The sequence below is a fragment of the Rhinolophus hipposideros genome (genome assembly GCF_964194185.1).
Source record: "Rhinolophus hipposideros genome assembly, chromosome: 22".
Classification (NCBI taxonomy): domain Eukaryota; kingdom Metazoa; phylum Chordata; class Mammalia; order Chiroptera; family Rhinolophidae; genus Rhinolophus; species Rhinolophus hipposideros.
The window spans coordinates 8,355,554-8,373,252 of NC_138068.1; the positions used below are offsets into that span (position 1 = coordinate 8,355,554).

The window sequence follows — 17,699 nt, forward strand, 5'->3', positions numbered from 1 at the left end:
CTTCCTCCTGCTGCTGTCATCACTGCTGCTCCCTCAGGGTTGCGGTGTCCTTGTCAACCAAGTAGAAGGCATGGTTTGTGTCTTCTAGTTGTGTCCGCACCCCATCCCCGCCACTCAGCAGAGCCAGGGGCATGGAATAAGCCAGTCAACGAATACATATTTGTTGGGGAGCTTCTCAGAGCAATTGTGATGACACGTGAGAGGTAGTGTAGCCTAGTGGGTGAGAACGTGTGCCCTAGAGCCAGGTGGCTGGGGTTCAATTCCCGCCTCTGCCACTTATCGGTTGTGCAACCTGGGGGAAGCAGCATACCCTCTCTGTGCCGCAGTGTCCTTGTCTGTAAAGGGACAATCACAGAGTTGTGAGGATGCAGTGAATTCATGCCTGCCACACAGCATGTGCTCAGCCAGGGCTCGTGTGACGGACGGCTAGATCAGGACAGGTGTACCTCATTCTATTATGCTTCCCAATATTGTGGTCCACAGGTGATGCATTTTTGATGCATTGAAGGCAAGGCCCTCTACCAGCAAAAAGGTTACGACTCACTGGATTGCGGTGGTCTGGACTCAAACCCACAGTGTCTCTGAGGTGTACCTGTACATCTTGTATTTCTGGTTTTCATATACCTGTGTCTGTCCCACTCTCTGTGTCTGAGACACGTGGACGTCCAGGTGAATTCTCAACTGTCATCTACCTGTCAGCCAGGAAAGAGTGGATGGTCAAGGTGTCCGACAGGTGGAGATGACACTGGGGCTATAAATGCAGGGAGAGGACCAGTGAGGTACCCTCCTGGGAGCGGCCCACGTCCTTTTCAATATTCCTGGTGTTCAGTCCGTTGTGCAGGCAGTGGCAACGGCAAATGGTGTCTCAGCAAAAATACCTGCATTTCTTATTTATGAGGCTGTGGTGGGGGCGGGGGGAAGAGGTTCTACTAAAAGTCTTCCCCGGTGATTCAAGGTCTCCTGCAGCGCAGATGTCTTGTAGCTTCCCTGGGCCTTTCTCCCCATGACCACCTGGATGTCTTCTATTTGCTTTGATTCAGCTTCTCTTTCGCTTTTTCCTCCTATGCTGGCCCGTTCCCATTCCAGCTGAGAGCCTCTATTTTTGGGAGTTTTCGTGGATAATTTGGTGGGCGGAAGCTCCCACCCACCCCCCTCGGAGCATCCCTTAAAAAAAGGGAGAGTGCTCGAGAGAAGTGAAAAACAGTGGGTGGTTCAGTTCAAAAGGACAAAATATTTCTTGCCCTGGCACAGGGAGAGGAAAGAAATTGTCTGAGGAACCGAAGAACAGCTAAACTAAGAAGCCGAAAGCTGCAGCCCGTAAGGGCAAATTAGGTGACTCAGCTGCGACTCCCCCGGATCCAGTCCTTGTAGTATTAATGTGCTTTAAAAGGGAAAAATGCTTAACTGTGACAAAGAGTGGGCTCTATAAAAATGTGGCTTAATGCTGATTCCACCGAGTTCCAAAAGGAGGCCCCCTCCCTGCAACTCTGGGCACCTGTGGAGATGGGGACTCGCCTGCCTCTGAGGCCTGAGCCTGGGTGGGACTGTGTCTAAAATTATCCCCGATAATGAGTCTGGCAGAGGAGGGCCCAGCATGCTCATTTCCTGCCTTGATTCTGGTCTCTAAGACCTCGGCTCTCGGGAAGGCTTCTAGGAGGCAGGGGCTGCGGTACCAAGAACATGGGTTTTGTTGTCAGACAGAGTTGGGTTCAAGTCTGAGCTGGTTGTGTGGACATCAACTCATGGAGCCTCAGTTTGCTCATCTGTAAACAGGGTTCACAGCATCAAGCCCAGTGGGAAGATGAAATGGACTAGATCTCGCAAAGAGCCTGCTTCGTGCCTAGGCTGTGACAGTTGTTCCATAAAGGGAGGGCTGGAGGTGAAGGGCGTGGACTGCAGGGTCAAATGGTCTTAATCCTGCCTTAATCACTAGTCACTCCTTGACTGTGGGAAGGCTATTTTTTTTTTAATATATGTGTTAAGCATTTACTGTATACCTTACTGTTCTTAGCATCGCATCATTACATCAACCTGTGGAAGGCATTCATCAGGTCCCTATTTTATAGAGTGGGTAAGTGACTCCATGGCAGAGCCAAGAACCTGATTCTAGAGTCTGTACTTTATCCTGCCTCTCAGGTCACCTTATCCTGTGCTCCCTGATAGAACTTTCTACAGTGATGGAAGTGTTCTAGTCTGCGTGGTCCAACTTGGTAGCCACGAGCCACATGTGGCTTTTGAGCATGTGGACTATGGCATATGCAACCAAAGAACTGACTGTTACATTTTATTTCATTGTTAATTACTTGAACTTTTAATAGCCACATGTGGCTACTGGCTACCGATAGGACAGTGCGGGGCTAATGGCTCTCTGTCAGTGTATTACTCTGCAGGGGGTGTCGAGAGCAGGAATTTATAGATTACTCCAGCTGAGGGCCTGGAAAACAGTAGGTACTGAGTTAGGGGTGCTATTCATAGTATTGCAAATAGAGGGACCATCTGTAGAAGACAGTGGTTCGTAGAGTGGCAGCAGGAAAAGGAAGTTGCGTACAGAGTTGCATTCATACCTGGGATGACCAACCTGTTCCAGCTTGCCCAAGACTGTCCCAGCTTTAAAACTGGAAGTCTTGCAGCCCGGGAACCCCTTAATTCCAGGCAAACCAGGATGGTTGGTCACCCTGATCTTGCCTCAGATGATGGGGTGAAGAGTCCTCAGGAAATGGGGTTCCCTGAATAGGCTCCCTGAAAAGACTCTGCTCCATGGCCTCATAGCCTACATGCCAGTATTTGCCAGGAAAGCAATAGGCAAGCCATCTACCCTCTATGTGCCTTGGTTCCCCTTTTGGAAAGTGAGGGAGAAGGATTCCAGAATGCTTGCAGGTGGCTGCAAGGAATTCAGGGTGCTGGGCTCAGAGCACAGTAGATGTGCAGATGTGGCTGCTCTTTGGGGGAAGAGTGTTCCTTAAGCTGTATTGCTGCTGAGACAGTCTTCAAGGTGAGGGCGTTTGGGCCAGGCCTGGGTGGGGGTGAGGGCTTTCCCAGCAGTATTTTGTGGGACAGCGTCTTCAACGGAAACGGTCATATCTGAGAGCCCAGCGAGGCTGTTGTGGGCCGAGGCGTGGAATACAGAATGGTCCCACGGATGGAACCAGCTCCTTTCAATGTCTTTTAAAGTTCAAGGCTCTCTGTAAGAAAGTATGTGTGTTGGGGGGTGCTGATGAGTCACCAGCTTTGGTGCTACCCGAAGTTTTCTCAGAACTCACAACAATATCTGAAATGGCCGTGTTCAAAGCTGGCTTTATCTGTGGGCCCACTTGCAGACGAAGCAGCAGATCTAGCCTAGGTTTAGAAAGAACGTCTTAACCGTTATGCATCTCCTCTTCCCCACCGGCCTTCCCTTCCAGGTTCCGTGGCCTATTGATGACAGCCACCCTAGGCATCCCACGGACCTTCTGGAGACTGCAAAGTTCACGACATCCCTTCCCTTTATTTTCCTGTTTATTCAGGACATGTGTAAACACATGGGTTGCCTGGTTTCGGTGTCTCTTTGGCCATTTCATTATTGCTGGAGCCTCTGAGCATCACTGGAAACCTTGGGTTTTCTAAATGAATCTAAAAATATACTCTTTGAAAAAAAAAATCTTGGAGTTGGAGAGTTGACACAAGGCACCGTTATTTATTTCTTTTCCCTCCTCCCGCCCCTCCTCCCCCTTCCCCATCCCCCCTCCTCATCTCCTTTCTCCTCCTAGTATCCCTGAATACAAAAAAATCTGGGCAGCTGGAGGCCCAGAGGGACTGGCAAGGGCCCAAGGGTCAGTCTCCAGGGGCCCCAACCACCTGAGATGTTGGTGTGCGCCCTGGGCAGCTTTCATTGGGAGGCGCCCTTTTGGAAAATGGGGGGCTTGGGAGTCTGGGCATGATTTATTAAAAGCTGCAGCGGGCTAGGGAAGGCGGTGGCTGGGGCCATCCCTGCAAACAGCCGCCTGGAGCTCCTGCAAGGCCGACTTGGACACTGGCACGCCCCCACCCCCTTCTCCTCGCCGGCGCCCGCATCACTCCCTCTCCCTGACTTTTCTCCCGAACAATCAGGGACTTGTGCTGGCGGCCGAGGGAGCCACGGAGCTGGCTGGCCGCGGAGGAGGCGACGTCATGGATTCCTGAGTGTGAAGTTTGCAGGAAAGCCCTTAGTTTTTGAGATGGACGCGATCCAGTGGTTTCCATGGTGCTGGATAAACAGGAGGAAACAGTGAGGGAATCCCGTTATTTTACTGCATTGAAAGCCTATAAACACGGAGCGCCGGGAAGGAAGTCGCGTTCCCTCTCGAGTAAGCCGACCGCTGAGCCGCGCCGACTCCGCTGCGCCGGGAGCCGGGAGCCGGGAGCCGGGAGCCGGGAGCGGGAGGCGCGCAGCTCCCGGGCCGCTCGCGGGCTCCTCGGCCGGGGCAGCCCCGCGAGCATGCTTTAGAGGACGGCGCCCCCCTGGCTCCTGGTCTCCAAACACAGAGCCCCCCTCACACCGAACGTCCAGCCCGCATCCCCTCCAGATGCAGAGAGAGGCTGCGTTCGGGCCGGGGCATTGCCATCCCCTCCGCATCATGGGGTCTGTGGACCAAGGTAACTGACTCGCCCTCGGTTGCGGCCGGTTCCTCCGCTCGCCCCCCAGCCCTTCCCTTTCTGCTCCTTCCCCGGGCAGCGCTTTCGGCTCCTGGCGGGGGTGGTGGGGGAGGCCGGGGGACGCCCGTTTCCAGGGCGCACAGGTAGAGGGGTCAGGAGGAGAGGCGCCCTCGCCCCGGAGGGAGGGGAGACGAGGGGGCCGACTGCGGACCACTGTGCGCGGGGGGCAGTGCAGTGTCCCAAGGCGGGATTCCCGAGGCAGGCTGTCACAGGGTTTCTCCTCGGGGGACACCGGGAGGCATTCTCGCTACTAACCGCTGGCTGCTTAACCGTTTCAGCACTGGGCTTTTGACAGCAGATGCCATTCAGCTGTATTTATTATTATTATATTATTATTATTATTATTATTGTCATCATCATTATTATTATATCATCAGTTAGCTTTTTTTTTTTTACCCCCCGTTTAGGAGACCAGGCTCAGTCTTTTACTATATAGCAAAGCTAGCCATAAAGACTTTGCTTTTTAACAGTCGCAGCAGCAGACGCTCTGGGACATTTAAACCATTTTCTCTCCCCCCCCCCCCTTTTTTTTGATGTGCCTGATGGATACAGTCCTGGGGCTCCCCCTTTAAAGTGCAGTGTACCATCAGTTTGTTTTGCGATCTGATTACACTGTGCTTTCTGTGTTTCTGCCTCTTTTCCCCTCCTCTTGGATTTAGCCCCGGAATCATACTCCTTGGATCTGACGGGAGGGGCTTCACCTAGAAGAATATGATAGGAAAACCTCCCCTCTGGTTGGGATGGTGGAAGGGTTTGGGTTGTACACTGATGAATTGGTCTTTAAAAGTGGAAACCTGGCAGGGTGATCCGTTTCTCGGAGGCCAGCCCTGCATACAGCGGGGGCACTGCCCAGAAGACTGGATTGCAAGAGTTAAGTGAAATAAATATACGTAGGAGGAGTTAGCCTCGTGTCATAAAATCAGTGTTGAATGTAGGTTTTGTGCTCTGCGTGGCTGATTAAAGTTCTGGGGGGGGAAGAAATGACAATTTCAGTAAATAAACCTGAGGGGCTTTTTCTGAAAATCAGAGTGAGGCCAAGTGCCTTGGGTTAGGCAAACGGTGTGCTTTGCCACAGCGGACCTCAACGACACAGGTCTTTAGCTGAGTTCCGCTTTTGAAAGCCAGAGCCTGCCAACACTTTGAACATTTTAACTGGTACCAGTTCATCCTGTCCTCTGCTAGTGGTCCAGCGTGTGACGTAATGGCTGAGAAAGATTACTGATACTGCATGACCTGTGAAAGCGATGCTCTCAGACAGGCAGCAGATTCAGTAAGGACACGAATTACTTTTGACTGTCATACATACTGGACCAGTGTTTGATGTTATACTGGTGGGGGAGGGGCGACAGAGTAATGCCAAAGGTAGCTCTATTCAGAAAGAGGGAGAGAGCGAGCACTTGGAAGAGATGTTGGGTTGCTGTTTACTCTGTGATCTATCGTGTTTCCCTGAAAATAAGACCTAGCCAGACAATCAGCTCTAATGCATCTTTTGGAGCAAAAATTAATATAAGGCCCAGTCTTATTTTACTACAAGACCGGAACTTATATAATATAAGGTCCAGTTAATATAATATAATATAACATAACATAACATAACATAACATAATATAATAAATATAATACATATTATATGTAATAAATATAACAATATAATATAATGTAATATAAGACCAGGCCTTATATAATATACCGTGTTTCCCTGAAAATAAGACCTAGGCAGACAATCAGCTCTAATGCGTCTTTTGGAGCAAAAATTACTGTAAGACTGGGTCTTATGTTAATTTTTGCTCCAAAAGACGCATTAGAGCGGATTGTCCGGCTAGGTTTTATTTTTGGGGAAACAGGGTAACACAAGCCTCCCATTTTATTGCAGTTGCTGCACTTCTGCTCCAGGCTAATAAACTTGGCTCCTCTCTCAAAATGATGAAGTCTGTGTGTTTTGGGTGTGCACGTGCATTGCTGGCCCTTCCCAGCCCATGCTCATGTGTGCAGGGATTGTGAGTACGTGCGTGCCAGTGTGTGTGTACATATGTGGGAAGACAGGGCACTGCATTGTTCCCGGAGAACCACACTTGGCATACCAAGGCAACTGGGCACACAGAATGTAGTTCCAGGCATCAAAGAGCTGGCATGGGAGACGCTTCAATCGTGCCCTGCAGAGGGAAACGCTAATGCCCCTTTAAACTCAAACACCACGTGAGCACAGGGACAGACCTGAAGTGTGCATGCAGATGGGTGGGGCCATAAAGAGCAAATAGAAATATTTGCATGTTAAGAAAATACTGACCTTGCTGTGTAGCTTTGGGTTAAGGCCCTGGGAAAAACTGAAGGTCTGAAAGAGGTGTGTTCAGTTTTATCTGAAGTGGGATGATGGAAAGTATTTTAGGAATAAACAGACCCAGGGTGAGCTCTGCTCACTCCCAGACCCGAACTCCCTGCCTTCTGCTTGGATTAAAATTTCTCCTTGGCTACATCACAACTGTGTGACCTTGGGTAAATGCCTTAACCTCTCTGTGCCTCAGTTTCCACATCTGTGAAATGGAGCCAATAATAATGACTCCTTTAAAGATTGTTGTGAGATTCAGTGAGGTGACACATATAATGAACATAAAATGGCGTCGTGCTCATAGTCAATGCTCGATAAATGTTAGCTGCAATTCCTATATTAAAAATGTGAAGCAATAACTTACGTTGATCTAGGAACTGGATTTTATGGCAAAAATTCTTTGAAGAGATGCAGTGTTTTAAACTTCTCAGGGTACTTTTTAACTTATTGGGGCTTCCCAGTGAGACAGATTGGGCTCAGATCGTGGCTATGAAGCCTGTGTGTCCTCATCTACAAAAGAAAACATGAGAGTGCTGACCTCATAGGGTTGCCACGAGCATCCTATGAAATCACACATATAAAACGCTTATTTGTGTGCTTCACATGCGGTTAACACACACGAGATGTTATTATTGCCTGACAGTTGAGGACAAGGCGAGCCAGCTTTGTCCAAGGTCACACAGCACTGTAGCAGGACAGTGGCTGGTCCACAGTGAGAGCTCCATCGCTGTCCACGGTGGTGAGAGCAAACATAGGCTGAGCACCATCTAGGAGTGGCACAGCTAACTGTTGACAAGTATTAAGTCTTTAGTTGGCAGGGCAGCTGTACTCCCTAAGTAGTATAATAATTGTCTCCTTCACATTGCTAAGGAATGAGGCACAGAGAGGTACAGTAACTAGCCAAATGTTACCCAGCAGGGAAGTGAGGGAGCCATCATTTGAACCCAGGTTCTTGGACGCATGCTCTGCTGTCTCTGGAACTCGCTCATGTTATTATAATCATTATAATACCCTTTGATAAATGAGGAAACCGAAGTGGTCCAGACCTTGGTCCTGAGCTCTTTTCCCAACACCACGTTGGGAAGGGGTGACATATCCTAGAAGGGTAAGAGAGACGTGTGGAAGGATGTGAAGAGTACAAGCATCATTGTTAAAGATGGGAAAACTGAGGCAACAACTGATTTGTCCTAAGCCTAGGATGAGTTAGGGAGCGCTCCTTGCCTTGCCTCACCTCGGAGAAAGGAAAGGATGTTTCTACTTCCACCAGAGGGAAAAAAAGTCCACAGACAGCCATGGGCTCTAAAGCCAGCACTGGTTTCTGCTTCTGCAGAACCCACACCCCTCCAAGGGCCCCTCCTCCTGGCTAAGCCCTGCTCTTGCTCCCCAGACAGCCCCTCTTCCAGCGAGTTCTTCCAGTCTCCCCTTCTGCAGGGAGAATCACTCCTTTTCTCAGACCTCGTCTGACTACCTTTAACTTTCCTTAGCTGGATTGTAAGCCCTCCGCCACCCTCCCCGAGGACAGGGGTGAGAGCTCCTTTTTCTGTGAGTCTTCAATGGATCCCAGGTAACATTTCTACACCCAACATGTCAACAGCTTGAGATCTGGGTGAGAGGTTCAAATCTTGACTCTGCCACTTGCTAGCTGTGTGACCTTCTGCAAGTAACTGCCACGTCCTGTGCCTCAGTTTCCCCACATATAAAAGAATGATAGTTATATTTAACCTGGAGTAATAGTTAATATATTTAACACTGAGTATCAGCCAATCAGAACAGCAAGAACAGTGTCCAAGGCCCTTATGGGCCAAGATTCAACCCTTTATCTGCTGAATTGCAGGGAGGGTTCCAAGGCAGCAGAGGCCATTGGGGGGGGGGGACAGGTGACAGTAATTATTTATCAATCTACGGAAAGTTTCAATCTTTGAATAAACAATATAATGCTCAAAGTACCCACTTAATTTAATAATCGCTGTCATTATTGCGGTACAATTCATTAATTCAATATTTACCCCCCACCCCCAAAAAAATCCAATGTGAAAAGAAAATTACCAAGGGCTTTCTTGTACATTTTCTCATTAGATAGCTCTCACTCACTACATAAATGAGTGATTATTTCCAATCTTATCTAGAAGAAGCCGGGCAGGGTCCTGTTTTTGTTCCTTGGCGAGAACAGGAGTTTGAGACTCTCTGGCCATCCAGACTGGATCAGAGCCCCCTGCGGGCTCTCCGGGCCTCTGCCCTGTGCTGCCGTCTTCTGTACTGATCACACTGGTGGTGACTGCCCATGTTTTGTCCGCGTCCTCCTTCAGACGCCAACTCAGGGAACCAGAAACCACACTGTCTCGTTCACCGCTGTGGCCCCAGTGCCTGGACGTACTCAGTCCTGTTTTGTTGTTGTTAAATGGATGGATGGAAGAATGACTGCATGGACGGTGCACAGTAGGGGTGATATCACGTAGTGAGGCCGTAGAATTAAGACTTAAGCTCTGAAGCACCGGGCCATTATTTTGACTCACTCTCTTCTGCCTCCTTTTGCCAATGATGGTGGCATTTGACTTCCATATTTTCCCACCTCCTGCTAGTGACCTCAGCAGGATTCCTCTTGATCATCCAGCGGCACTTGCATGCTGTTGTCTGGAGTGAATCAGCCCCCAGAGGGAACAACAACAAACCATGACCATGACAGCAGCCATCACTTGCCGAGTGCCAACTATGTGCCAGGCACCACCCTAAGGGCGTTCCACGTGCCACCTCGTTAATCGTCACGCCGACCTGACAGTCAATATCCCCGTCTTGCACAGGGACGCAGAGTCAGTCCCCCAGGGTCCCATTAGTAGGTCACAGACCTCAGACACAAACCCACTCCACCACGTTGCTCAGCCTTGGGCTGGACTAATCGTAACGATAAGGTGACCTGTTTTCCCTATCAGACACATATGCTATGGCGAAGCACGTTACAGATACTATGTCAGTGGATTCTTGTAAAAAAAAACCCCAGAGAAGTTGGTATTTAACATGATCCTTCTTGAAAGGGGAGGAAACCAAGACGGGAGTGGTCAAGGCATTTCCAGGGCAGACGCAGTCCCTGCTGATGCCAGAAGCTTGTGTTTAAGGGCTCCCTGGTCCTGTTTCTCTGACTTCCTGCACCAGGACCACCCAGCAAGACGGCCACGAGCTGGAGAGGAGGGCCGCAGACCTCTGAAGGAGCCAGCCCCCCACAACGTTTGGAGTGTGTGTGTGTGTTGGGGGGGCTCTCCTCCCTTACACCTTGCCTTCCTGGGCCGCTCGGTAACTTCTGGCAGCCCCCATCCCCTCTTTTTCGAGTTCTATCCAGCACGATGGACCTGCCCATGGACCTATTTCCTTCAAGCCTCTCTCAGTAGCTCAAGCCCAACTGGGTGCTTCTTTGGCCTGACATTCTGGCACGTCCATTTTCAGCACTGTCACTGCTCTGGGAGCCGGTGTGTGCCCGGTCCCCTCATTCCTTTGCACACACACTATTCACACTCTTCTCTTTGCCTTTGCCTGTGCTGTGCCGATCTGTCCACCTGGGGCTCCCTTGCCCCCTTTCACATCTTTCATCAAGCTCCAGCTCATTCTCATCTCCTCTTACAAGACCCGTGGACCGTCAGCTCGTGTTTGTCCACATTTTTAGAGCATCTGCTATGGCCGGTTACTGTCCAAAATGTTGGGGATGGAGTGGTGACCAAGACAGAGGGAAACACCACGCAAGTGAATGCAGGAATATCCAAGATAATGTCAAATGGCATTCAATGCGAGGGACAAAATAGGAGGAGAGAGTTGCAAATGACTTGGTATATGCGTGTGTGTGTGTGTGTGTGTGTGCTTGTGTGTGTGCCTGTGTGTGTGTGTGTGTGTGTGTGTGTGTAGGTGGCTGTACTCATTTCCTGTGGCTGCCATCACAAATTACCACCAACCGGGTGCCTTAAAACAACAGAAATTAATTCTCTCACAGTTCTGGAGACTAAAAGTCTGCAATCAAGGTGGCGGCAGGGCCACGTTCTCTCTGAGGGACCTGGTAGGAGAGGGTCCTTGGCTTGTCAATGAATCACTCCACTCTGTCTCTGTCTTCATGCAGCCTCCTTCCTGTGTGTACGTGTGTTCTCTCCTCTTCTCATAGGGACCCCAGTCTTGGGTTAGAGCCCTTCGCTCTCATGATCTCTTCTTAATTTGATTACATCTGCAAAGACCCAATTTTCAAATAAGATCGCATTCACAGGTACCCGAAGTTAGCCCTTGAACATATTTTGGGGGAGGGACACAATTTAACCCACAATAGTAAGGATTGATATTTCAGACTGGATAGTCCCTTCCTCTCTAAAGAGATCTCTGAGTGGCGAGCGATCTGCCTATAATATGTCTGGGGGACAAGCATCCCAGGCCGAAGGAATAGTGAGTACAAAGGCCCCCAGGTGTGACATGTTCTTGGGATGTTCAACAACTAGTAAGACCTGTGAGGCTGGCACACAAAAGATGGGGGACGTGTGACAGGAGACAGGATCATAGATGCGAGCCAGGGAGGGTTCACGCAGCATCTTATGAGCAATTTGAAGTTCATTCTCAGGGTAATGGGGAGGCATTGAGGGAATTTTAAGCAGCAGGGATGTGATCTTGTTAATCTTTTCAAAGGATCCTATTGACCATTACGTGGGGAACAGCCTCTAGCCAGATAAGAGTGGATGTTCAGAACGCAGGCGGGAGGTGTTGCAGTGGCCTGGGCAGGAGATGATGGTGGCCGGGGCCAGTAAGGGGTGGAGAAGGAGGGGAGAAGTGGAACTTCTAGTGCATTGTGTGTTCTCCTTTATGGTTCTCAAACTGTGTTCCCTTGAGCCCTGGGGTTCTGCAGTGCTGGTCCCTGTCTTTGGCACCCGAGAGTAGATGCCATTAATTTTATGAATAATAGGAACAACTTCAGACATGTCTTCCCCTCGGCCCAGCCTAGATTCCCCATGTCAGCTCCACCTCACCCTCTGCTATCACTGGGAGTCATAAGACTTTTTTTAGCGTTTCATCTTGGTCCAAAAATGTCCCTTAGCAAATCCACCCTTAGCTAATAACCCAGGAACAATGTGACTCAGTAATGAGTATCAGATTTGTGTGGGACAAAACCATTTCTGTGGTGGCATGTGTGACTTTTAAAAGTAACACCATCACCTCCTATGCCTTAGTGGGGGTAATAGTGAGTCTTATGTATGGGGGTGCCCGGAGGTTTACATCATGTCTGTGATGCAATCAGTGTGTACAAAGTGGTCCGTTTATTTTAGCTGCCATTTACACTATTATTTTACTGTTTTAAATTCAAGTTATTACTTCCCGTCAGCCTAATAACCTTCAGGAGCCTTTCCTGAAGGGGATACATCTATTTTCCACCAAATCTCCGGGGTCTTCTCTCCGTGGGTTTTGGACCACCTACTTCAGTCACTGAACCAATGAGACCAGAGGCGTTTGTGGAGTGTGTTCATGGGGACAGACAGGGGCGGCTGAGTGGGGGCTGTGACAGAAACAGAATCATCGGAAGGGGGCGGCCCCTCCTCAGCTCTGGGTAACTGGTCCATCTGGGAACATGGGCCTGCTGTAGCCAGATCTTCCCATTTTTTAGGGTACAGTGGAAGTTTGGATTTTTATATGAAATCTCCCAATTAAAAAGTGTGAGTTCAGATTAAATAAAAGTTATAGGGCAGGCCAAACATAATATGCCTGCCGGGTTATTAGCTAAGATGGGATGTGGCTGAGCTACTAGAAACCTGTGACTCGTGCTGCTTTCAAAGGGCACTTCTTCCCTTCCTCATCTTGATTTGGGTTCTGACTTCTAGGTGAAGACCCCTGCTCAAGGGTCGGGGTGGCAGAAGGCAGTAAGAGATGGGGAGAATGACAGGAGATGATACCAAGGAGAGCTAGGGGCGGGGAGTGCTGCTTATCTGCAGTCTTGTAGACCAGGTGTTTGTATTTAATCCTAAACTTAATGGGAAGCTGTGGGAGGGCTTGTGGGATTTATGTTTTGAAAGGGTCCCACTGGCTGTTCTCTATAAGGACAAACATGGAGGAGGCTACTGCAGTTGTCCAGGTGAGGGAGGGATGCCCGGGGGCTCAGATTACTGGGGCGGGGGAAGGCCACTGGAGTTGGTGAGAAAGGGTTGGTTTGGGGTTATGTTTTGAAGATGGAAATGCCTGGATTTGCTGAGGGTTTGCAAGTGGTGTGAGAAGAAGCGAGGAATCAAGTCCTTCTCCTTGGTGTTTAGTCGGAGAAGTGGAGGAATATAAGGGTGGTATTTGGGCTGGAACATGGGAGAGGCACAGTTTCAGAAGATAATAGGGTTTGATTTGGACACATACACTTTGAGATGCCCGTTGGAGGCCCACATGGAGGTGTTGGGTGGACAGTGGGATGTAAGAGCCCAGATTTCAGGGGACAGGTCCAGGCTGTAGCTAAAAATGATCTTTATACCAGAAGGGGGAAGTAGGGCAGAGCTGTGGGTGGTAGGTCCCTCCAGGGCCAATTTGGAGGGGCCTCAGGACTCAGAGCCACCTGCAGTGGGGGTGGGGGGAGGGCTCAGTGCTCCTAGATATTTGTATTCAGGTGAAACCAAGTTATGCTGAGTAGTTTGCCAAAGGAACACACTGGGGTGCTGTTATCAGAAGGAGGGGGGATGATTCTCAGAAGGCAAAATCAACCCATGCCCACTAGAGTAGAGATATTAATCATTATGGGTGGGGACGACAAAGGACACGTGAGGAGGACAGCAGCCTGTCTTCTACAGCACAAGGGCAGGCTGCTTCCTTTGTTTATCCCTGACCAAAGTTCAGGGTCTGGACTTTGGGTCTTGTCATGAGGACGAAGACCACCCAGCCTTTTCTAGATACTTGGCTGTCCCTGTCTTAGCCTGGGTCATCTTCCGTCCTTTACCTAAATTTATCAGCCCGCCCCAGAGATGCATGTTGGGTGCACCCAGTATAGCTGGGCTCATGGTTAGGAAACAAAGATGATTTCTTTATGCTCTGCCAACCAGAAAGTGCCTCCCATGATTGAACGTTGGGGAGTCCTGAGCCAGGCCCAGGCCCCTGGAATGGAGTTGGAGTCAAAACCAGTGGTTCTCAGCCCCGGCCACACACGGGAAGCCTCTGGGGAGCTTTTACAAAATGCTGTGGCCCAGGCCTCACCCTCAAACATTCTCATTGGCACTGGTCTCTGGTGAGTCTAAGTGTAATTTGGAAAACCCTATTCATGCTTCCAGGGTATAAGGCTGGAGAGGGTAGTGCTATGTCCTATTGATGGCTGTGTCCCCAAGATCTGTAGCAGTGCCTGGTACCTAGCTGGTGCTCAAATAAATATTTGTAGAATGAATGATGACCAATAGCTTTGCACAAATCCTATAATGGAGCCGATGGCCCCCCTGAAGGGAGTGCATTCTCCATAATTCCGGCACGTGGGAAAGGGTTCCAGTCAGACCTCACTTGAGGTTAAGCTGTGGTTCTTAGAATCCCTGAACTGCTCCCACCTGCTCTTCTGATCCACTGATTCTCAACACTGGCTGCATGTTAGATTCATCTGAGGTCATTAAACTCCCCCTCTACCCCCCCCCCAAAAAAATAAAAAAAGCTTTTTGGATGTTGTTCACTGAGCTTAGATTGATGGCTGAGCACAGGCTTTAAAAAAAGTATCCCAGGTGATTCTAACGTGCTGTAAGAGTTGAAGACCCCTGTTCTAATCTTTTCTACCACTGTGAGTCTGTTTTCTGACTTCAGTTAATTTGGTCCAAGACCCCTGGAGGTGTTTTATTGGGGGTCGGTATTGGGTTCATGTATAGTGTTCCCCAAATGTACCTGTTCAGAGCATTCACTTTGGGTTCTTGCTTAAAAAGACACATCCCCGAGTCTCTATTCCAGACTTAGAGTCAGAAGCTCTAGGGAGGGGTCTGGGAATCTGTGGTTAGCAAGCGTCCAGGTGTACGTGTTACCTGCCAACCTCTCCAGCAGCATGGCCCTCCTTGCTCAGCCTCCAACACAGCAAACTGCTGCTGGCTTTTGCTTTAGTTTGGTTCCCACTGCCAGAACACGCTTCCCCCAGGTCTTCCCATCAACCAGGTTTGTCCCAATGTCACCTTCCCAGAGAGGTCCTTTGTGACCACAGAAGTGACTGAGGACTCCCCAGCCCCTAGCCTTCACTCCACACCCCTGGTCAGTTCTCTCCTACACCCTACAGGAGGTGATCTTTGTTTCCTTGTTTTTCTCCTTGATGTCTCCTCCCCCAATCAAAACCTGAGCTTTCACAGGGCCCCAGTGTCCCATTCATGCTGGGTCCCTGGCATATGATAGGTGGCCAAGAGGTACAGATGGGAGCGTGGGACTTGCGTTTTCAGAGTATGGTGATTTTTTTCCCCCCAGGTCCTGGGCAATTGAGTTCAGGGCCATGCGGGGGACTGAAAACTCTAGGTGAAAATCGTGCCACAGCTGTATGCACACAGAGGCACAGGTCTGTCCCCTGGGAGAAGAAAAGAGGGAAACTCTGGAGCTCAGCTGGGGATCAGTCACCTAGGGAAAACTACAAGCGGCAGCAGCTTTCTTGTCTCGGTCCCGGGTCTGGCAGGGCTCGCAGCGCTCACTGCAGGGAGGGTGGGAGGCAGCGGCCACCAGCGCGGCCTGCTGAGTGCCTGGCCGAGGACCCGGCCGGTGGCTAAGAGCAGTGCCCCGGCAGTAAGGATAGGGCAGGCGGCGGCCTCCTTCCTCCCGGGCGCTGGCCAGCCGGGGCCGCCCGCCTCTCGCTCCCTCCCTCCCCCGGGTCCCCTGGTGACGCCCCGCCCCCGCCGGCCTGGCCGCCCTGTCCCCGCCTACCCCCTCCCAGGGCTGCAACAGGTGCCTCCCGGAGCAGGAAGCTCACGCCGCTGCCGCGGCTCAGCTCAGCCAGGCGCGTCCATACTCGCTGCACCAGGCGCGCCATCCCCGGACCCGGCGTGCGTCCCCACGAGGACAGTGACCCCGCCACTCCACTGCTCTGCCCGCTTCCTGCCACCTTGCCACCCCACGCGAGGGGCCCAGGAGAAAGCCCAGCCTGCCCTCACCCCCCACCAGGCAGCCCTCCCGCCGCCTTGTACGCCATGGATGTCCCGGAGCAGCAGCCGGACCCCGACGGCGGGGACGCCCCGGGCCACGAGCCCGAGGGCAGCTCCCAAGACGAGTTCGACTTCTCCATCCTCTTCGACTATGACTATTTGAATCCTATCGAAGGTCCGTGGAGGCTCCCCCCGGCCTGGCCTCCAAGCCCGGGCTGGGGCTGGGGCTGGGGCCTGGGGCGTGGGCACAGGGCCCTCTGCCCCCCCAACTTACTGCGGGGCTTGGTGGGTGGAAGGTGCCTCTCCCCAGGTGAGAGGGAGGGCATGAGGCGTCAGGGACTACTTACTGCCACCCGTAGGGGGCGGTAGGCTCACTCTTGCCCCGTAGGGCGTCAGTTTCCACTTACTTGTGACTTCTCCCTGAGAGTCACTGGTCACGAAGCCTAAAGTGGCAGGGGGCTCAGCTGGCCTTTTAACCTGCTGCTGGGTGGTCAGAGGGCAACAGAAGTGATTTGCTTTTGGAGGGAGGAGGTGAGGCAGCCAAACAATGAAGTTAGTGAGAGGGGGCTGGTGTAGAAAGAGGTTCCCACTGAACCTAATTATCAGGGCAGGTGAAAGCTGATCCTCCTTCCTGCAGGCGCCACCGGGGGTGGGGTGAGTGGCATTTGTTGGGGGACTTTGTATTGAAACCAAGGAAGAGGTTGTCTGTGTCTAAAGCCGGAGTGTGGTTTGACTTCACTGTTAAGGTGGCCAGCCCATTTCCTCCCTGGGTGGTGCTGCTGCGTTTGCCAATGCGCCGCCCCCTTCTCCTGTGGACCAGTCTGAGCTTTAAGTGATGCCCACCCCAGTCATAATGGCTGTGGGGGCGCGGCTGGGGGCGCGGGGAGTGTGGGCTGCTCCTGCCTAAGGGACCTGACATTCTGTGCCTTCAAGTCCCCTTTGCCGCTGGGGGCAGGGACTTCCCCAGGCTGGGCTGTCACTTCACGTGTTCCGCAGGAGCCTTCCTCAGAAGCAGGAGGAGGCCACACACCCAACCTCACTGTATTTTTCTGGTTAGCAGGTTGTCTTGGAAAAAAACAAAAAAACCCAAGCAGGCTTCCTGATTTTGACAGCCCAGCCCAGCCAGCGCTTGCTGAAGCCTTGGGGCAGGCCTGCTGGTAACTTCCACATGCACCGGGGCTTGGCTGCCTGTGGAGTGCAGGAATTGGTTGTGCGGGCTCATTTGTGTGGGCGGCCTTTTCACAGACTGGGGTGGGGGTGGGGGAGAGGGGAGGCTTGCTGTTTCCCAGAGGTGCTGTGTTAGGCAGCTGAATGAGAAGGTTTAACTTTCTGTCCATGCATCTTAGGTGAGGGGCTTGCTTTGACCTCGGGGATCCCCTTCACGTGGACACCAAGTGAAGACAGGAATTAGTAATTCTGTATTTTGGCTGGAGATGGAAATAATTAGCCACCAAGAGAGACCAGTCTTCTCGAGTTGCAATCTGGAGGCCATCCTTTGCTTTGAAAAGATACAGTGAAGAATCTGCAAATGAGGCCTGTAACATCAGTGGTCTTTCTGTGGGTGAAGATTAAAGTCATGTTTTGCAGGGAACTAATACTTACACCCCTCCCAGATTCACAATCGGCTAAACGTTTTT

At 51.1% G+C, this 17,699-nt stretch overlaps 1 protein-coding gene across 3 annotated transcripts in view; it reads left to right on the forward strand.

Annotated features, from left to right (window-relative positions):
- Window positions 1-4,541: 4,541 nt before the first annotated feature.
- NFATC2 (nuclear factor of activated T cells 2) overlaps window positions 4,542-17,699 on the forward strand; it is a gene marked incomplete at its 5' end in the record, with an annotated part of 148,954 nt that continues 135,796 nt past the window's right edge. For 2 of the 3 annotated variants that reach the window (XM_081033650.1, XM_081033649.1), the window contains one exon: window positions 16,108-16,237. In XM_081033650.1, the coding sequence (XP_080889776.1) occupies window positions 16,108-16,237 (130 nt within the window). Of the gene's footprint in view, window positions 4,612-16,107; window positions 16,238-17,699 lie in introns of those variants that run through there. The other variant, XM_081033651.1, reaches the window with a different exon arrangement.